Source organism: Carcharodon carcharias, chromosome 35 (assembly GCF_017639515.1).
Source record: "Carcharodon carcharias isolate sCarCar2 chromosome 35, sCarCar2.pri, whole genome shotgun sequence".
NCBI classification, from domain to species: domain Eukaryota; kingdom Metazoa; phylum Chordata; class Chondrichthyes; order Lamniformes; family Lamnidae; genus Carcharodon; species Carcharodon carcharias.
In genome coordinates this window covers 6,590,957-6,607,291 of record NC_054501.1, presented here as the reverse complement: position 1 = coordinate 6,607,291, position 16,335 = coordinate 6,590,957, and the positions used below count along the sequence as shown (strand labels likewise).

The 16,335-nt window shown below is 49.4% G+C and overlaps 1 protein-coding gene across 8 annotated transcripts in view; it reads left to right on the top strand.

Annotated features, from left to right (window-relative positions):
- huwe1 (HECT, UBA and WWE domain containing E3 ubiquitin protein ligase 1) overlaps positions 1 to 16,335 on the top strand; it is a 269,110-nt gene that overhangs the window by 54,118 nt on the left and 198,657 nt on the right. For 6 of the 8 annotated variants that reach the window (XM_041179571.1, XM_041179575.1, XM_041179572.1 and 3 more), the window contains exons 4-9: positions 529 to 735; positions 830 to 982; positions 2,520 to 2,582; positions 4,268 to 4,345; positions 9,099 to 9,149; positions 10,660 to 10,728. In XM_041179571.1, coding sequence (XP_041035505.1) covers positions 529 to 735; positions 830 to 982; positions 2,520 to 2,582; positions 4,268 to 4,345; positions 9,099 to 9,149; positions 10,660 to 10,728 — 621 coding nt within the window. The remainder of the gene's footprint in view (positions 1 to 528; positions 736 to 829; positions 983 to 2,519; positions 2,583 to 4,267; positions 4,346 to 9,098; positions 9,150 to 10,659; positions 10,729 to 16,335) is intronic. The other 2 variants (XM_041179574.1, XM_041179576.1) reach the window with 2 other exon arrangements.

Sequence of the window (16,335 nt, the reverse complement as noted above, 5' to 3'; positions counted from 1 at the left end):
ATCTTTTTAAAAAGATTGCAGAATAAGTATGCATGATTGTGATAAGAGACTGCTTCTGTTGGTCTGACTGTCTTTTAACATATTGCACGGGAAGCCATTCAGCCCCTTGTGAGTGCGCTGGCTGAACAAGGGATATCCAGCCTGATTCTACTTCTCAGCTGCCCGTAGGCTTGTAGGTCATGACACCTCAAGTACACGTCTAAATACTTTTTAAATACCATGGCGGGGGGGGTGGTTTCTGCCCGAACAGCAGATGCTACAGAGTTTGCGTTCTGTGGTTCCCTCTGCTCAGGAAAACCAAAATCCAGAGGTCTTGGATTTGACTTTCACTGTCATAGCAAAAGGTCAGGCTAATTTTTTTTTTAACTGTTAAGCTGTCTTCAAGGATGAGTTGACTTAGTTATTCTGTTGATTACTGGATGTGGGGAAGCAATAAAATGCCGAAGGTTAGCACTTGGTGTGCAGTTTTTGTCTGGAACTGTTGCTCCATCACCTCCCCTGTTTTCTGTCTCTCTCTCTCTCTCTCAGTGCGAGCTGTACCACTGGGTGGACCTGCTGGATCGGTTCGATGGAATTCTGGCAGACGCTGGGCAGACTGTGGAAACCATGTCCTGGATGTTGGTGTGCGACAGGCCAGAAAACGAGCAGCTCAAAGCCCTCCTGCTGGCTGTCTTAAACTTCACGGCCCTGCTCATTGAGTACAGCTTCTCGCGGCACCTGTACAGTTCCATCGAGGTGAGCGCCCGAGCTGCCTTGTCGTTGGGACTGAAGCCATATTCTGGAGTGCGAATAGAATGTATTTACCTCTTCATTCTCTCTTTCTTTGCAGCATCTGACTACTTTATTAGCATCATGTGACATGCAAGTGGTGCTGGCTGTGCTAAATCTGCTGTATGTGTTCAGCAAAAGATCCAATTATATTACTAGACTCGGCTCCGATAAGAGGACTCCTTTGTTGTCGAGGCTACAGCACTTAGCAGAGGTATGTTCTGGGCAGATTTCCGTTTCTCTGTCCCTCCATCATGTTCCCCTGAGCTGGTCAGGAAATGGATTGTCCTGATCGCTCCGGGATGTTGGGTATTACTTCTTGTAACAGCATAGCTGAGATCGGCGGGAGGAGACAGCCTTTGTGTTTGAATGGGGGCTTACATCATTAAAATGTCTTGAAGTGCTGTCGGCCGACATAAGACTCATCCAGATAAGGTGATCGCTAGCAGCACCCTCTGTAGGGAAAGGGGGCATGAACTCTATCTTCGAAAAGAGCAAGCGAACACGCAGTTGAGATGTAACAGCTTCACATAGATGCTACTGCGCTTTAGGAATAATCTAGAGGAATTTTTCCCTGTTCTTTTGTGGGGTGTGGGTGTCACGGACGAGGCCAGCATTTGTTGCCTATCCAAAATTGCATCTTGAACTGAGTGGCTTGGTCGACCATTTCAGAGGGAAGTTAAAAGAGTCGACCACATTGCTGTGGGTCTGGAGTCACATGGTGGGCCAGACCGGGCCAGGACAGCAGATTTCCTTCCCTAAAGGACGTTGGTGAGCCAGATGGGACAATCGGGGATAATTTTATGGTCACCGTTACTGAGACTAGCTTTCAATTCTGCATTTGTTAACTGAATTGAAATTCCAGTAGCTGCTGTGGTGGGACTTGAACCCATGTCCACAGAGCATTAGCCTGGGGCTCTGGATTGCTAGTCCGCTATGCTGCCACCATGTTATACGTTTTTAAAAAAAAAAAGCCCAGGTTGATGCCGCAGTGCAGTAATGGGGGAGTGGTGCAGTGTCACACATGTTGCTCCCCACCTGCCGGCACTTTGCCACCTTGGCAGTGGCAAGTCATGAGGAAATCAGTGGGCGAGGAATTCCAGACATCTCCCTCGTGTGCAGCCAGTCTGTACCTCGACCCCATTTTATTCGTCCTTGACACCTCTACCTCACGCAAAAAAAAATGATCAAAATTGAAGCGAGTGAATAAATAAATAAGAGCAAATGTTGGAAACGTCCAAGAGGTCTGGCAGCGTCAGTGGAGGGCAGAACCAGAGTTAACCACTCAGGCCCATGCTGCCTGACATGCTGGGCATTTGCAGCGCCTTGTTTCTATTAAGAAGTTATTGAACTCTGTCTTGAAGGCTCCTGTTTCTCCCCGACGCCCACAGCCTTTTGGGGCAGAGTGTTCCAGATTTCCACTAGCCTTGCTGTGGGGAAAAGGTGTCTTCTGACATCGCCCTTTAATGGCCCAGCTCTATGCACTGTTTTTGTTCTGGTCAGCCTCACTATATTTTGTTTTTTCTCTCTGTATCCCACTGAATCCTTTTTATCGATCTAAGAGCTTTGCTTAGATCGCCCCTCGGTTGGGGGGCGGTTAGAACCTGTGGTTTATTTTTTAATCCGTGCGGTTTTTAGTTGCTCCCTGGATTCACTGGACTGCGCCATCCAGGAGAATAAGGTTTTACTTGAGCTCGTAGTTTCCTATTTTTTTAAAAAAAAAACAAAATTTGCAATCTGTCTCCCAACAGAGCTGGGGTGGGAAAGAGAATGGATTCGGCCTCGCAGAGTGCTGCCGTGACTTACAGATGTCGGTAAGTGACGTAAGGGAGGAATTGTGATTAAACCTGGGCCAGCCGATGGCGAGAGAACGCCCTGGTGTGGAAGTTAAGGGCATTTCCGCTACTGGGAGGCGTCGTTCAGCTGACTGAAATGAACCGGAGCGAGCAGCAGTACCGATGGCCCTTGCGCACCTCACACCTCGCAGCCTATAGTCGCACCACGTAGAGTTACTCTGAGCAGCCTTTTTGTTGTGCCAGGGAGGCATGTATCGCGCCGCTCTGATGCTGGATCTTGCAGTCGGGAGAAACCGCATCTGCCCCCGTCCTTGTTTCCTGAGGCGGACAGTGGATGCAGCTGGATTTTTGCAGAGACAGGGATAAAGTGCCATTTTGCGGCAATTTGTTAAACGTTGCACCGAGGCCCGCCCATGTTTTACTTCGCAATTGTTTTATAAAACGTAACTGCCTCTCTCGCGCTCAAACCCCCATTTCCCGTGTGTGCCGGGCGTAAACACGGAAGACCCGTGTGGAACATCTGGTTCAGTGACGACCTGAGCAAAAATAAGGCCCCCCCCCCCCCCTGTACACTTCAGCTCTCCTTTGACGTTCTAGGTCAGAGCTGGCCGCTTGGGAAACTTAAGCGATTAATACCCCAGCAAAGCAAAAATTGAAGGATGTTTGCCTCCCGTGCGCTCCCCTCCCCTCCCCTCCCAGCCCCATGTCCTGAACCTGTCGTGTATTGCCGTTCCCGCGTGGCGGTGTGAGCGTGTGGTCTTGAGGCCAGCCGGCTAGGGTAGGGCTAATGGCTGCAGCCATTGGACGGGCTTGGCTCGAATTGGCAGCTGCTGGGAGGGCTGTGGAAGGCTCCTGTGTTCCCGGGGACCTCGCATGGACTTGGCTTACCGCTCATAGGTTTAGCAGTGTGACGGGTGACTCCAGCCCCTCCTTTCCAGGCTAGTTTGCTCTTTAGCTTCCTCCAAGCCCTTGCCACCCCCATCAGCCTCCTTGACTAGTGCCAAAAGAATTTCTGTGTCACTTTGCAGGGCTGTAGAACGTGTAAGCATTTGATGTGTTCCAGGGTGGCAGCGTGAGAACGCTCCCATTCCAGTTATGAAGTGTGTGTATATATATATATATTTTTTTTTCCCTATGCAGTACGGTTAAAGAACAGCAAACATGACGGAATACAGCCCTGGAAATGAGCAAGAGTTGGTGCTTAGCACACTCTGCCGTGCAGGTGTACTGAAGTTTTTGTACTGTGTGCTTTTTTTCCCTTTAAAAGAATTGCCTGTTTAAAAAGGAGGACCGTGGTCCTGAAACCGATGGGAAAAGGGTTGGGTGGGGTGGGTGGAGAAGAAAATCCCAACACGTGAATGTTAGACCTGAAATTGCCGCTCACCTGCCACCTTTAGCTGAGGCTTTCTGCACCACGTCCCCAGCCCCAACTTCCAGTGTCTTGCCAGTCCGCCAGGCCCTGGGATTCCACCAGCCTCTGATTCAATGTCAGGTGGATTGGGAGGCTCAGCCACTATCCCCCCCGTCAGCCTTTGCCAGGCTCACTTTGGTACTCCAGGCAACAGAAACTTCGTAATTAAACATTCGCCAATTTAAAATGTTTAGCGCACGAAAGAAAGTAGCTCATGGAGGAGTGAGCGAAGCCATAAAATTGCAGATTGGGTATTAAATTCCCTCTTTTTTTTGTCCTTTTTTTCATATAGAAATACCCACCTAGTGCAACAACACTACACTTTGAGTTCTATGCAGAGCCAAGTGCCGAGGTGAAGTTGGACAAAAAGGTGAGGTTTCGTTTTTTTCTCCCCAAAAATATTTTGAGCAGACACTAGTTTAAAAGGACAAGTCAGAACTCTCAATTTCTCCAGCGCCTTTCCATGCCCTTGGGGATGTCCCAGAGTGCCCCACAGTCAGAGGGAGTACTTTTTGCAGTGCAGCCGCTGTCTTGTGCAGGGAAACGTCACGGCCAGTTTGTGCACAGGAACCTCCCACAAAGCAGCAGTGAGGTGAACGGCCAGTTAAGGTGCCCTGGCAATGTTGGCTGAGGGGGATAAATACGGGCCGAGGGAGTGGGTAGTGAATGCTCCCTGCTCCTCTTCCAGCCATGGAGTCCTTTGAACCCACCTGGAAGGGCAGACACAACGCCTTGGTTTAGCAGCCCCCTTTTGCGCGATTGACGGAGTCGTTCCGACACCGAGAACGGCAAAGGGTTATCCACACTCGGGCTCCCCCCCCCCCCCCCCCCCCCCCCCCCACCTTTGGCCCCAGTTGCTTTAATTTGGAAATATTTTCAGTTCAGGACTGGGTGACCTCCGAGCTCCCTTCCTCGCCGGTTGGGGAAAGGGGGTAGTGCCCGATGCAAGTTGTACAGACCTAGATCCCTGCTAGAATCCTGGCCTCTGCTGAATGAATACAGCTCAAAGCTGGGTAGCTGTAGGGGTGCCGGAGTTGGCCTCGGTTAGGGAGGAGGAAATTTCTAGGTGGCCTCTGCACGTTTGAGAATCGGTTACGGGCAGGACCCAGCTCAATTGTGGTGCCCTCCTTGATGTAGGAACAGAAGTGGGCCATTCGGCCCCTCATGCCTTGTACCCTCATTCAGTAGATCACAGCTGACCTTACTCAACTCCATGTGGCTTAATATTCACACTCAACAAAAAAGTCTTCACTGTGGTCTTGCGGTGGAAGAGTGGTATTGTCACTGGACTGGTATTCCAGAGACCCAGGGTGATGTTCTGTGTACCCGGGGTTCAAATCCCACCACGGCAGGTGGTCAAATTTGAATCCAACAAAAATCTGGACTTAAAAGTCGGATGGTGACCACGAAACCATTGCCGATGGTCGGAAAAGCCCATCTGGTTCACTAAGGTCCTTCAGGGAAGGACGTGGCCCTTCTTCGTGTTGGACTGAGAAACGTTGACTGGTTCTCTCTCCACAGATGCTGCCTGCTGAGCTTTTCCAGCACTTTACTGTTTTTATTTCAGGTCCCCAGCAACTGCAGTATTTTGCTTTCACTCCTGAAAGCTCCGGCTCTACTCTTTAGACCGGGTTCCTAATCCTAAACTTCCTGGCCCCATTCCTACAGTCTTGGACTCCCCAACCAGTGGAAATAGTGTTTCTCCATCTAGGCGTAAAATATAAGAGCTGGGAGGTAGTGCTGGACCTGTATAAAATGCTAGTTAGGCCACAGCTGGAGCACTGGGTGCAGTTCTGGTCACCACACTATAGGAAGGATGCGATTGCACTGGAGGGGGTGCAGAGGAGATTCACCAGGACGTGGCCTGGGCTGGAGTGTTGCAGCGATGAAGAGAGACTGGATAGGCTGGGGTTTTTTTCCTTAGAGCAGAGAAGGCTGAGGGGGGGACCTGATAGAGGTATACAAAATTATGAGGGGCATAGATATGCTAGATAGGAAGAAACTCTTCCCCTTAGCGGAGGTGTCAATAACCAGGGGGCATAAACTTAAGGTGAGGGGATTTGAGGGAAAGATTTTTCACCCAGAGGGTGGCTGGAATCTGGAACACACTGCCTGAGGGGACGGGAGAGGCAGGAACCCTCACATGTTAGAAGTATTTAGATGAGCACTTAAAACGCTATAGCATCCAGGGCTACGGGCCAGGTGCTGGAAAATAGGATCAGAACAGATAGGGGCTTGATGGCCGGCACGGACCCGATGGGCCAAAGGGCCTGTTTCTGTGCTGTATAACTCTGACTCTTATGACTGTGACTCTATCTGTTTCCCTTATTATTACCTTGAAAAGTTGCTTCAAGTCGCCCCTTGACTGCCTAAATCCCAGGGAATATACCACCAGTTTGTGTCATCTCCCCTGATAATTTAACCCTTGGAGTCCAGATATCGTTCTGGTCAATCTACACTGCACCTCCTTCGAAAGGTCCAAATGTCCTTCTTAAGGTGGTGCCCAGAAGCGCTCAGTGAATCCAGGTGTGGTCTAACCAGGGCTTTGTGCAGTTGAGGAATGACTTCTACCCCATTGTATTCTGGCCTTTGGGATGGAAAGGCCAGCTTTCCACGAGTTTGATTATTTTCCGTACCTGTTCACTGATATTAATTTGTGTACCAGGACTCCTCCACTCCTTTGTGCTCTCTTGTTCTGGGCATTAGAGGACATAGTTTCTCTGACTACCCTATTGAACCTGTTTCAGTTTTTCCATTAGATTGCTCCTCAACCACCTGAACTCAACAGAAAGCAAACTATGCTTATGCAGCATATCCTGGTAATTTAGGCCTGTAGGCCATATTGTCCTGAGGAACTGCTGTGTAGATTTCTGTGGTTGCTTGGATGGGAGAGTAGCCAACACCTGGAACTGCCTTGGGGAGCGGGTGGTGGTTGTGGAGGACCCTACTAAATCAGCATTTGGAGCCCCTGAGCGGAGTTTATGCAGGCATCGCGGATCCAGGGTGGGGCCGTATCTGGAAGTGGAAATGTGGCTCTGGTCATCAAATGATCGGAGGTGTAGGTTCCCGAACTGGTGGATGACGCAGAGCTGTGACAGTCCCAGCTGCAGATGGACCCTGAAGCCGGCTGTGACTGGGGGCTCATCTGTACACAGCTGCTCTGCGACATGTTCAGGTTTCAAACCGCACAAAGTCACGCATGCAAACTTGCTGCCCTTGTTAAAAATAGAGAGCCTGCCTGCAGGGGGATGCCTACCATCATAGAATAAGAAATAAGACTGACTGAAGTATGCTGCATTTCACCACTTCAGGATGTCCCAAAGCGCTTCAGAGCCAGTGAAGAGTTTTGTGCAGTCATTGTTGTGCGCAGCAAGCTCCCACAATCAGCAATGTGATAATGACGCAGACCTGTTCTGGTAAAAATACTGGAACTCCCTCCCTAACAGCACTGTGGGTGTACGGACACCACACGGACTGCAGCGATTCAATTAGGTGGCTCACCACCACCACCTCAAGGGGCAATTAGGGCTGGGCAACAAATGTTGTCAATGCCCACATCCCATTAATGAATAAATTGATTGAGGGATACATATTGGCCCGGACACCAGGGATAATGCTCCTATCCGCCAAGATAGTGTCAGGGGATCTTTTATATCTGTCTTTAAGGGCAGACGTGGCCTCAGTTTAGCATCTCATCTAAAAGGTGGCACCTCTGACAATGCAACACTCCCTCAGCTCTGCGCTGGAGTGTCAACCTATGTTTTTGTGCCCCCACCTCTGAGCCCATAACCTTCTGACTCAGACGAAAGTGGCATGGCTGCCGTAGCATGGTAAACCGTAAACCTCGGGGTGTGCCTATTTGCAGCAAGCAGGCTTCCTCTCTCGAAACGACATATGGGTTATGCACAGCGGTATCTCACGTCAGCAACATGACATTGAATGCTTTTAGATTTAAAAGCTTTTCCGGCCTTGGAGGGCCGCGAGTTCTCCTACTTGGCCGTGAGCAATGATCCGGGAAATCCTCAGGGATTTGAAACACGCGGTCAAATAACTGGGAGTGCAGTGGGTATCTGTAAAATGGCTGGTGGGTGTCAAGGGGGGCAATAACTTTGAGGCAAATGCCCTTTTTCTTTTTTAAAAGGTGGAGCGCTTGCAGTAACAGCACATCTCATACGACAAGATTTAGAGTCCTTAGCATGCAGATCATGTGCCCCTTTTCTCCCTGGCCGGCACTGTCAAACTGCCTGTCACGCGCCTCCCCCATCACTCCCCGTGCCCCGAGAGTAGAGTAGTGTGTCTCGGCTTGGCATCTGACAGTGGTGTTAGGGATGCAGAATTGGTGCAAATTGCCACTAGGGGACGTATTCTTTGCCAATTAAACTGGGCTTGGGGTCAGCGGGAAGGCTGGTGGGGGCAGCCAGTGGTAAAGAATAATGTAAAATAGGAGCAGGAGTAGGCCATAGGACCCTGGAGCCTGCTCTGTTATTCTGTAAAGGCATGGTTGATCATTAACTCCACCTTCCCGCACCCCACCCCCCCACCCCCCGGCCAATCCCTCGATTTTCTCCTAGCATCCAAAAATCTGTCAAACTCAGCCTTGAATACCCTCATGACTCAGCATCCACAGCTCTCTGGGTTAGAGAATCCCGAAAGTTCACCACCCTTGGGCTGAAGAAATTTCTCCTCATCTCAGCCTCCAAATGGCCAACCCCTTATCCTGAGACTGCGCCCCCCGTGTTGTAGATCCCCCAGCCAGGCGAAACAGCATCCACCCTGCCGAGTCCTCTTCTCTCATTCTCCCAAACTCCAGGGCACGTAGCCCTATTCTATTCGAACTCTACATAGGACAGTCCTTTGAATCATATCCGCGGTGCTTGAACTTTAATGAAAGGAAGCCCTCCAGCTTCGGATAAAACACCATGACAAGATTGGTTTTGCTTCACGTTGATGTGGTGGGCAACAGAATGTTTCTTCTCCCTACAACCCACTGTTCACAGTTTTTTATAAATCGTTTGCAGCTCCCAGTTTGTCGAGGGACTGCCGCATTCTGCGGTATAATGGAGCGCTGCGTTGCATGACTTCAACTCCTGTTAACCCATGTCTTGTAACCTCTTCTGTTGCAGGCCACAGCAAACAACACACTACATTACATTCATATAGAGCAGTTAGATAAGGTGAGTGCTTCTAACTTGCACTTTTGTGTAAAGTGGGGTGTGGAGTTGGCAGAGAGGGAGTGTGTAAATTGCTAAGGAAATGCTTGTCTGGCCTGAAAGCCAAAATGGTTGACGTCACGGGCATTGAGCAGATAGCCGAGCCCCTCTGCAGGAGTCCAGCCACTGGATTGTGCTGAATAGTGGGAGCATTGAGTTGCCCTCCTGAAGTTCTGCGCCTCCAACCCCCCCCCCCACTGTGCAGTGCCACTGAGGCCAGTTGCAAGAAAGCAGACACATGGGAACACCGCCACCTGGAAGTTCCCTTCCGAGCCCCACACCACCCTGACTTGGAAATACATCGGGGCCGTTCCTTCACTGTCGCTGGGTCACTCCTGGAACTCCCTCCCAAACAGCGCGGTGGGTGCACCTACACGACAGGGACTGCAGCGGTTCCAGAAGGCAGCTCACCACCACCTTCCCAAGGGGCAGTTATGGATGGGAAATAAATGCTGGGCCTGGTCAGCAAGGCCCACATCCCGTGAAAGAATTAAAAAAAAGAGAGCGCGGCAAGCACCTTGGCTGATTCGTAACAGACCAGGTATTGAACCTGGAGCCTTTCTGTCCCTGTGGCTCAGCACCACACTGGTTTGGTATGGTTACACATTTAGGTTTTAGTGCTGGGGGATTCCAGGTGTGTTTTATTTCTCGGGAGAAGAAAGATGTTGGCAGTGTACGTTTACCCCGAAGGTCCCTTCCCAGTTGGCGTCTGTAACCGAATGATGATGGGCCTCGTGAGTAACTCTCACGGTGGCTTCGTCTTTCTGCCCGCCCCGGTCAGCTCTGCTTTTGGGGCTGCTTTTGAAGCAGCGCCGCTGCTGAACGTTGGCTACCCCGCACCCCGGCACGGCGTGGCCTGGCCCCGCAGACTCTGGCCTGTTCCTTGGTGCTGGCCCGTCCACAGTGAGCACGGCAAAGATGAAGCTGTGCTGCTCTCTCCCGTCCTCCCCAACCGCGTTTCCTAACCTGACGATGAAGGCGGATTACGTGGCCTCGGGTTGCAATTTCGGTTCTTTTCTAAAAGCTGGTTGCTACTTCCGGAAGGCGCTTGTTAGCCTTGGTTTCGTGAAGGTGAGATTAAGGCAGGTTTAGTGGGGGCGGGGGGATGTGGGGGGTTTTGGGGGTGGGGTGGGGATGTGTGTGGGTGGTTTTGGAGTTGGGGGGCGTGTGGGTGGTTTTGAGGGGGGGTGGTGGGTGGGTGCGGGGGGGATGCCGGTATAGATGGAGCTGCCGTTGGCGGGGGCAGCTTAAAAAGAAAGAGCGGCGCTTGATGGGGGCAGCATAGAGAGGGGGCGGTGTTCTGCATTTGCTTTGTGCCGGCCCAGGGCTGGGTTGACACTTGGTAGCGGGGTATCCTACCTGTTGCGCTCTGTCAATGCCTGTGGGCTTTGAAGGGTCGCCTGAGACCTCGGGGCAAGAGTATTTGTGCTGTGAAAGCTGCCTTCTCGTCATTGGCATTCCTTTCTCTTCTCAGATGTCTGAAAGCCCTTCTGAAATTATGGAGTCCTTAACCAAAATGTACAGTATCCCAAAGGATAAGCAGGTGAGTACTGCAGGCTTTACCCTTACTTAGCTCTGCGATAAATGCCGAGTGCTGTAAGTCCGCTGATGGGGGAGTGACACGGTGAGAATATTGATCGGTTGTACCAGAATGCCCCCTTTCAGTGTTTGGGGGCAAGCTGGGTTTGTTTTTTTTTTTGGATCAGGCCAGGAAGCTGCCTTTCAGCCCTGGGATTTGGGCTTTTGTACAATCCAAACTGATGAGAGGTGGAAGCTCCTGGCTGTAAGGATCTGAAGTGAGCTGTATTCTGCCCTTCCTTTACCCTCATGCAACTAGTTGCTAAGGCTGGTTTAATGAGGGCGGAAGATTGGGAGAGAACTGGGGAGGGTCGGGGTGGCGCTGGGATGGTGGTGGTGGTTATTGGGGAGCTCTTTGCATGTTCTTTGCACCTTATTTTGACAGGATGGGGTAGGAGGTAAAACAAAAGGTGCAGGAGGAGGTCATATTGGCATTCCAATAAGACCATGTACCTCACTCCACTTTCCCACTGATTCCCATATCCCTCGATTTCTCCTCAGTATCCAAAAATCTGTCAGTCTCCGCCTCGAATGTATTAATTGGCTTGAGCATCCATGGCTCTCTGGGGTAGAAAGTTCCAATGCTTTACAACCCTCCGAGCGTTGGTACTTCTCCTCTTAGTCTAAAATGGTCTGACCCCTTATCCTGAGACTCCGACCCCTGTGTTCTCGACTCTCCAGCCGGGAGTGGGGCCAGGGAAATGCTATTTAGCATCTCGTTTACATCCCTTCTTCTAAACCCCAGAGGTCATAATCCCCATTCTGCTCAATCCTCGTAGGACAGCCCTCACCCCAGAATCCTATCCACTGATCGGAGATGCATTGAATGCTTTGTTCCAATCTGTTTGAATGAGCTGTGCCTGCAGTACTGCTGTGGTGTTAAACTCGCCCTTGTTCCTATGTGGGGGCGGGTGGGCGAGGCATTGGGGAGGCGGTCAGGTGGTGGTAACGTCACTGGACCAGTGATCCAGAGGCCCAGGCTAACGCCCCGGGCAACACAGGTTCAAATCCCACCACAGCAGCTGGCGGAACCAAATTCAAAACGAACAAGTCTGGAATATAAAGCTCGTCTCGGTTTGCTGTCATTCATCTGCTTCACTACTGCCCTTCAGGAAAAGAAATCTGCCATACTTACCCGGTCTGACCCACGTGAGACCCACTGCAATGTGGATTGGCTCTTAACTGAGCCTTGAAGTGGCCCGAACCTGCCGTGCGGTTCAAGAGGCAGTTAGGGATAGGCAACAAATGCTGACCTTGCCAGTGGTGCTGACATCCCATGAAAGAATATTAAAAAAAAAATTGTTAACACCACAATCGTGCATGTGCCGGTTGGAGGAAGGCCTCAGTGTGTCCAGCCTTCCCACTGCCACAGATTGCCTCTGGATGTGCGCTTGCTCTTTGAGGCAGCCTTGAACAGCATTGAACCCCCGTTGGAAATCAACTGACTAGACACGTGGCCAACGGGTATTTTCCAGATACATCGGTTTTTAATTGGAAACGCTTTACACGTACGCTATAGGTACATTTATTTCGCCCGTGTGTATTTACCTAAGCACCTAGCACCATTCGGTACCGAAGGAAATAAAACACCGAAATGATTTAAAAAAAAACCCACCAGCCTCTGCTTCGTGCCTTCGCTATTTTAACAGCAAACACGCAAAAGGATTAAATTCCACATGCCGTACTCCATCCAAACGAGTATTGAGAGCACGTGCCCAACAGTGGTGCCGATTGTTCAGTTTTGATTTTGCTGATCATAAATTTTTTTTCCTTTTTATTCTTTCACAGGATGTGGGCGTCGCTTGCGAGGCCACAGTTTGTTGCCCCATCCCTCATTGCCCTTGATATGAGTGGCTTGCTGGGGCCATTCCAGAGGGCATTTAAGAGTCAGCTACATTAGAGCCACAGAGGCCTACAGCACAGAAAAGGGCCCTTCAGCCCATCGAGTCTGTGCCGGTCAAACAAGTACCTGACTATTCTAATCCCATTTTCCAGCACTAGTCTTGTATGCCACAGCATGGCAAGTGCACATCCAAGTACTTCTTAAATGTTATGAGGGCTTCTGCCTCTACCACCCTTTCAAGCAGTGAGTTTCGGATTCCCACCACCCTCTGGGTGAAAAAATTCTTCCTCACATCCCCTCTTAATCTCCTGCCTCTTAGCTTAAATCTATGCCCCCTAGTTATTGATCCCTCCACCAAGGGGAAAAGTTCCTTCCTGTCTCCCCTATCTATGCCCCTCAATTTTATACACCTCAATCATGTCCTCCCTCAATCTCCTCTGCTCCAGGCAAAATAACCCCAGTCTGTCCAATCTCTCCTCATAACTAAAGCTCTCCAACCCAAGCAACATCCTGGTAAATCTCCTCTGCACTCTAATGGAATCGCACCCTTCCTATAATGCAGATTCCAGAACTGCACGCAATACTCTAGCTGTGGCCTCACCAGCATTTTTATACAGTTTCAGCATAACCTCCCTGCTGTTATATTCTATGCCTCGGCTAATAAAGGCAAGGATCCCATATGCCGCCTTAACCACCTCTGATCCTCGGTACTTCCCAGGGGTCTTATTTGTTCATCGTTTATTCCTGTGCCTTGTTTGTCCTGCCCAATTGCATCACCTCATACTTATCCGGATTAAATTCCATTTGCCACTGATCAGCCCATCTGACCACCCCATCTATATCCTCCTGTAATCTAAGGCTATCTTCCTCACTATTTACCACCCCACCAATTATCATGTCAATCTTGAACTTACTGATCAATCCACGTACATTCAAGTCTAAATCACTTATATATACTATAAACAGCAAAGGACCCAACACCGATCCCTGTGGAAACCCACTGGACACAGGCATCCAGTCACAAAAACATCCCTTGATCATCACCCTCTGCTTCCTGCCACTCAGCCAATTCTTGATCCAATTTGCCAAATTGCCTTGGATCCCATGGGCTCTTACCTTTGTTATCAGCCTCCCCATGCAGGACCTTATCAAAAGCCTTACTGAAGTCCAAGTAGACTGCATCAGATGCATTGCTCTCATCTACATACCTGGTCACCTCTTTGAAAAATTCAATCAAATTGGTCAGACCTAAACCCCCTTAACAAAACCATGCTGACTGTCCTTGATTAATCCCTGCCTCTTCAAGTGTGGATTAATTCTGTCCCTCAGAATTGCCTCCAATAGTTTCCCCATCACTGAGGTTAGACTGACTGGGCTGTAGTTCCCTGATTTACCCCTTCCTCCTTTCTTGAATAACGGTACCACATTGGTTGTCCTCCTGTCCTCTGGCACCTCTCCTGTGGCCAGAGAGGTATTGAAAATTATTGCCAGTGCCCCTGCTATCTCCTCCCTTGCCTCACCCAAACAGCCTGGGATACATTTCATCCAGGCCTGGAGATTTATTTACTTTTAAGCCTGCCAGACAACTTTGAACCTCCTCCCTTTCTATGCTAATGCCTTTAATTATATCATAGTCCTTTTGCCTGATTTCCATATCCATGTCGTCCCCCTCACTTGTGAACACAGACACACAGTATTCATTTAGAACCCTACCTATGTCTTCCGGCTCCACACACAAATTACCACTATGTTCCTTAATGGGCCCTACTCTTTCCCTAGTTATCCTCTTACTCTTAATGTATTTGTAAAATAACTTTGGATTTTCCTTTATTTTACCTGTCAATGTTTTTTCATGCCCCCCCTTTTGATCTCCTAATTTCCTTTTTAAGTTCCTCCCTACACATTCTATACTCCTTTAGGGCTTCTGCTGTTTTGAGCCCTCGGTAAGTGCCACAAGCCTCCATTTTTCTCTTTATCCGATGGATTTGTTGGTCCCACCCTTTATGTTTACTGGAATATGTTGGCCCTGTACTCTCCCTGTTTCCTTCTTGAATGAGTCCCACTGCTCTGATGCTGATTTACCTAAAAGTAGCTGCTCCCAGTCCACTCTGGCCAAATCATATCTGATCTTATTAAAATCCCACCCCCACCCCCTGCAATTTAGAATTCTGATTTCTGCCCCATCCTTGTCCTTTTCCATAACAGCCTTGAATCTAACGGAGTTATGATCACTATCTGCAAAATGCTCCCCCACTGATACCTCTACTATTTGCCCAGCTTCATTCCCTAAAATTAAGTCCAGGACTGCCCCCTCTTTTCTGGGGCCTTCTACGTACTGGCTTAAAAAGCTCTCCTGGATGCATTTTAAGAACACTGCACCCTCTAAACCTATCACAGTATGTTAATGTTGGGGAAGTTGAAATCCCCCCCTATACCTACCCTATTATTTTTACACTTCTCTGAAATTTGCCTACATATCTGCTCTTCTTTTTCTCTATGACTGTTTGGGGGCCTGTAGTACACTCCCAGCAATGTGATTGCTCATTTTTTGTTTTTAAGTTCTACCCATATGGCTTAATTTGAGGAGCCTTCTAAGATGTCATCCCTCCTTACTGCTGTAATTGATTCCTTGATCAATATTGTGACACCCCCTCCTCTTTTACCTCTTTCCCTGTCTCGCCTGAAGCTATATCCTGGAGCATTGCTGTCGGTCTGGAGTTGCATGTAGGCCAGTCTGGGTAAAGACAGCAGATTTCCTTCCCTGAAGGAGGTTAGTGAACCAGATGGGTTTTTATGACAATCGATGATAGTTTCACGGTCGCCATAACGGAGACTGGCTTCCAATTTCAGATTTATTAATTGAACTTAAATTCCCAGAGTATTAGTCTGTGCCTCTTTACGAATCCTGTGATATTACATTATTAGTCCTGTGACATTACTACTGCCACTGTCTCCCTCTGCAGCCAAGACTCCTGGTTAGCTACATGTGGCTGGTATGAACTCACTGTGGGTATTACCCTGCATCTGGTGGTGCTCTGGTGGTATGTTCATGTTTCAGGCTACTGAACGAGTTAGCAAAGTGTCGGGGTACAGTTTCCCCAGAATTGGCATTGCTGACCTGTGACAAAATATCAGCAGTCTGCACCCACCTCAAAAATGAATTACTCCCTCGCAATCTTTTAATGGCATGCCTGAAACCGGGGGACTGCAGGTGCTCGAGGCACTCAGCTTATGGGTACAGGACCTTCAAGGTTACAATACCGAGCTAGTCGTCTGCAGCCTGGACTAATGATCCAGATATGTGAGCTCAAATCCCACCACGGCAGCTGGGGGAATTTAACTTCAGTTAATTAAATAAATCTGGAATTAAAACGCTAGTTTTACACCAGACGGTAGATGGTGGCATAGTGGCACTGCCACTGGGCTGGTAAGCCAGAAGGCCCAGGCTAATGCTCTGGGGCGTGGGTTCAGATCCCACCACGGCAGCTGGTGGAATTTAAATTCAATTAATAAATCTGGAATTGAAAGCTAGTGACCGTGAAACTATCATCGATTGATGTAACCCACCTGGTTCATTAATGTCCCTATTAAGGAAGGAAATCTGCCATCCTTACCTGGTCTGGCCTACATGTGACTCCAGACCCACAGCAATGGGGTTGACTCAAGTCTGACAAAACACTCAGTTGCCAAAAGGTGGCTCATCACCACCATCTCGAGGGCAATGAGGGA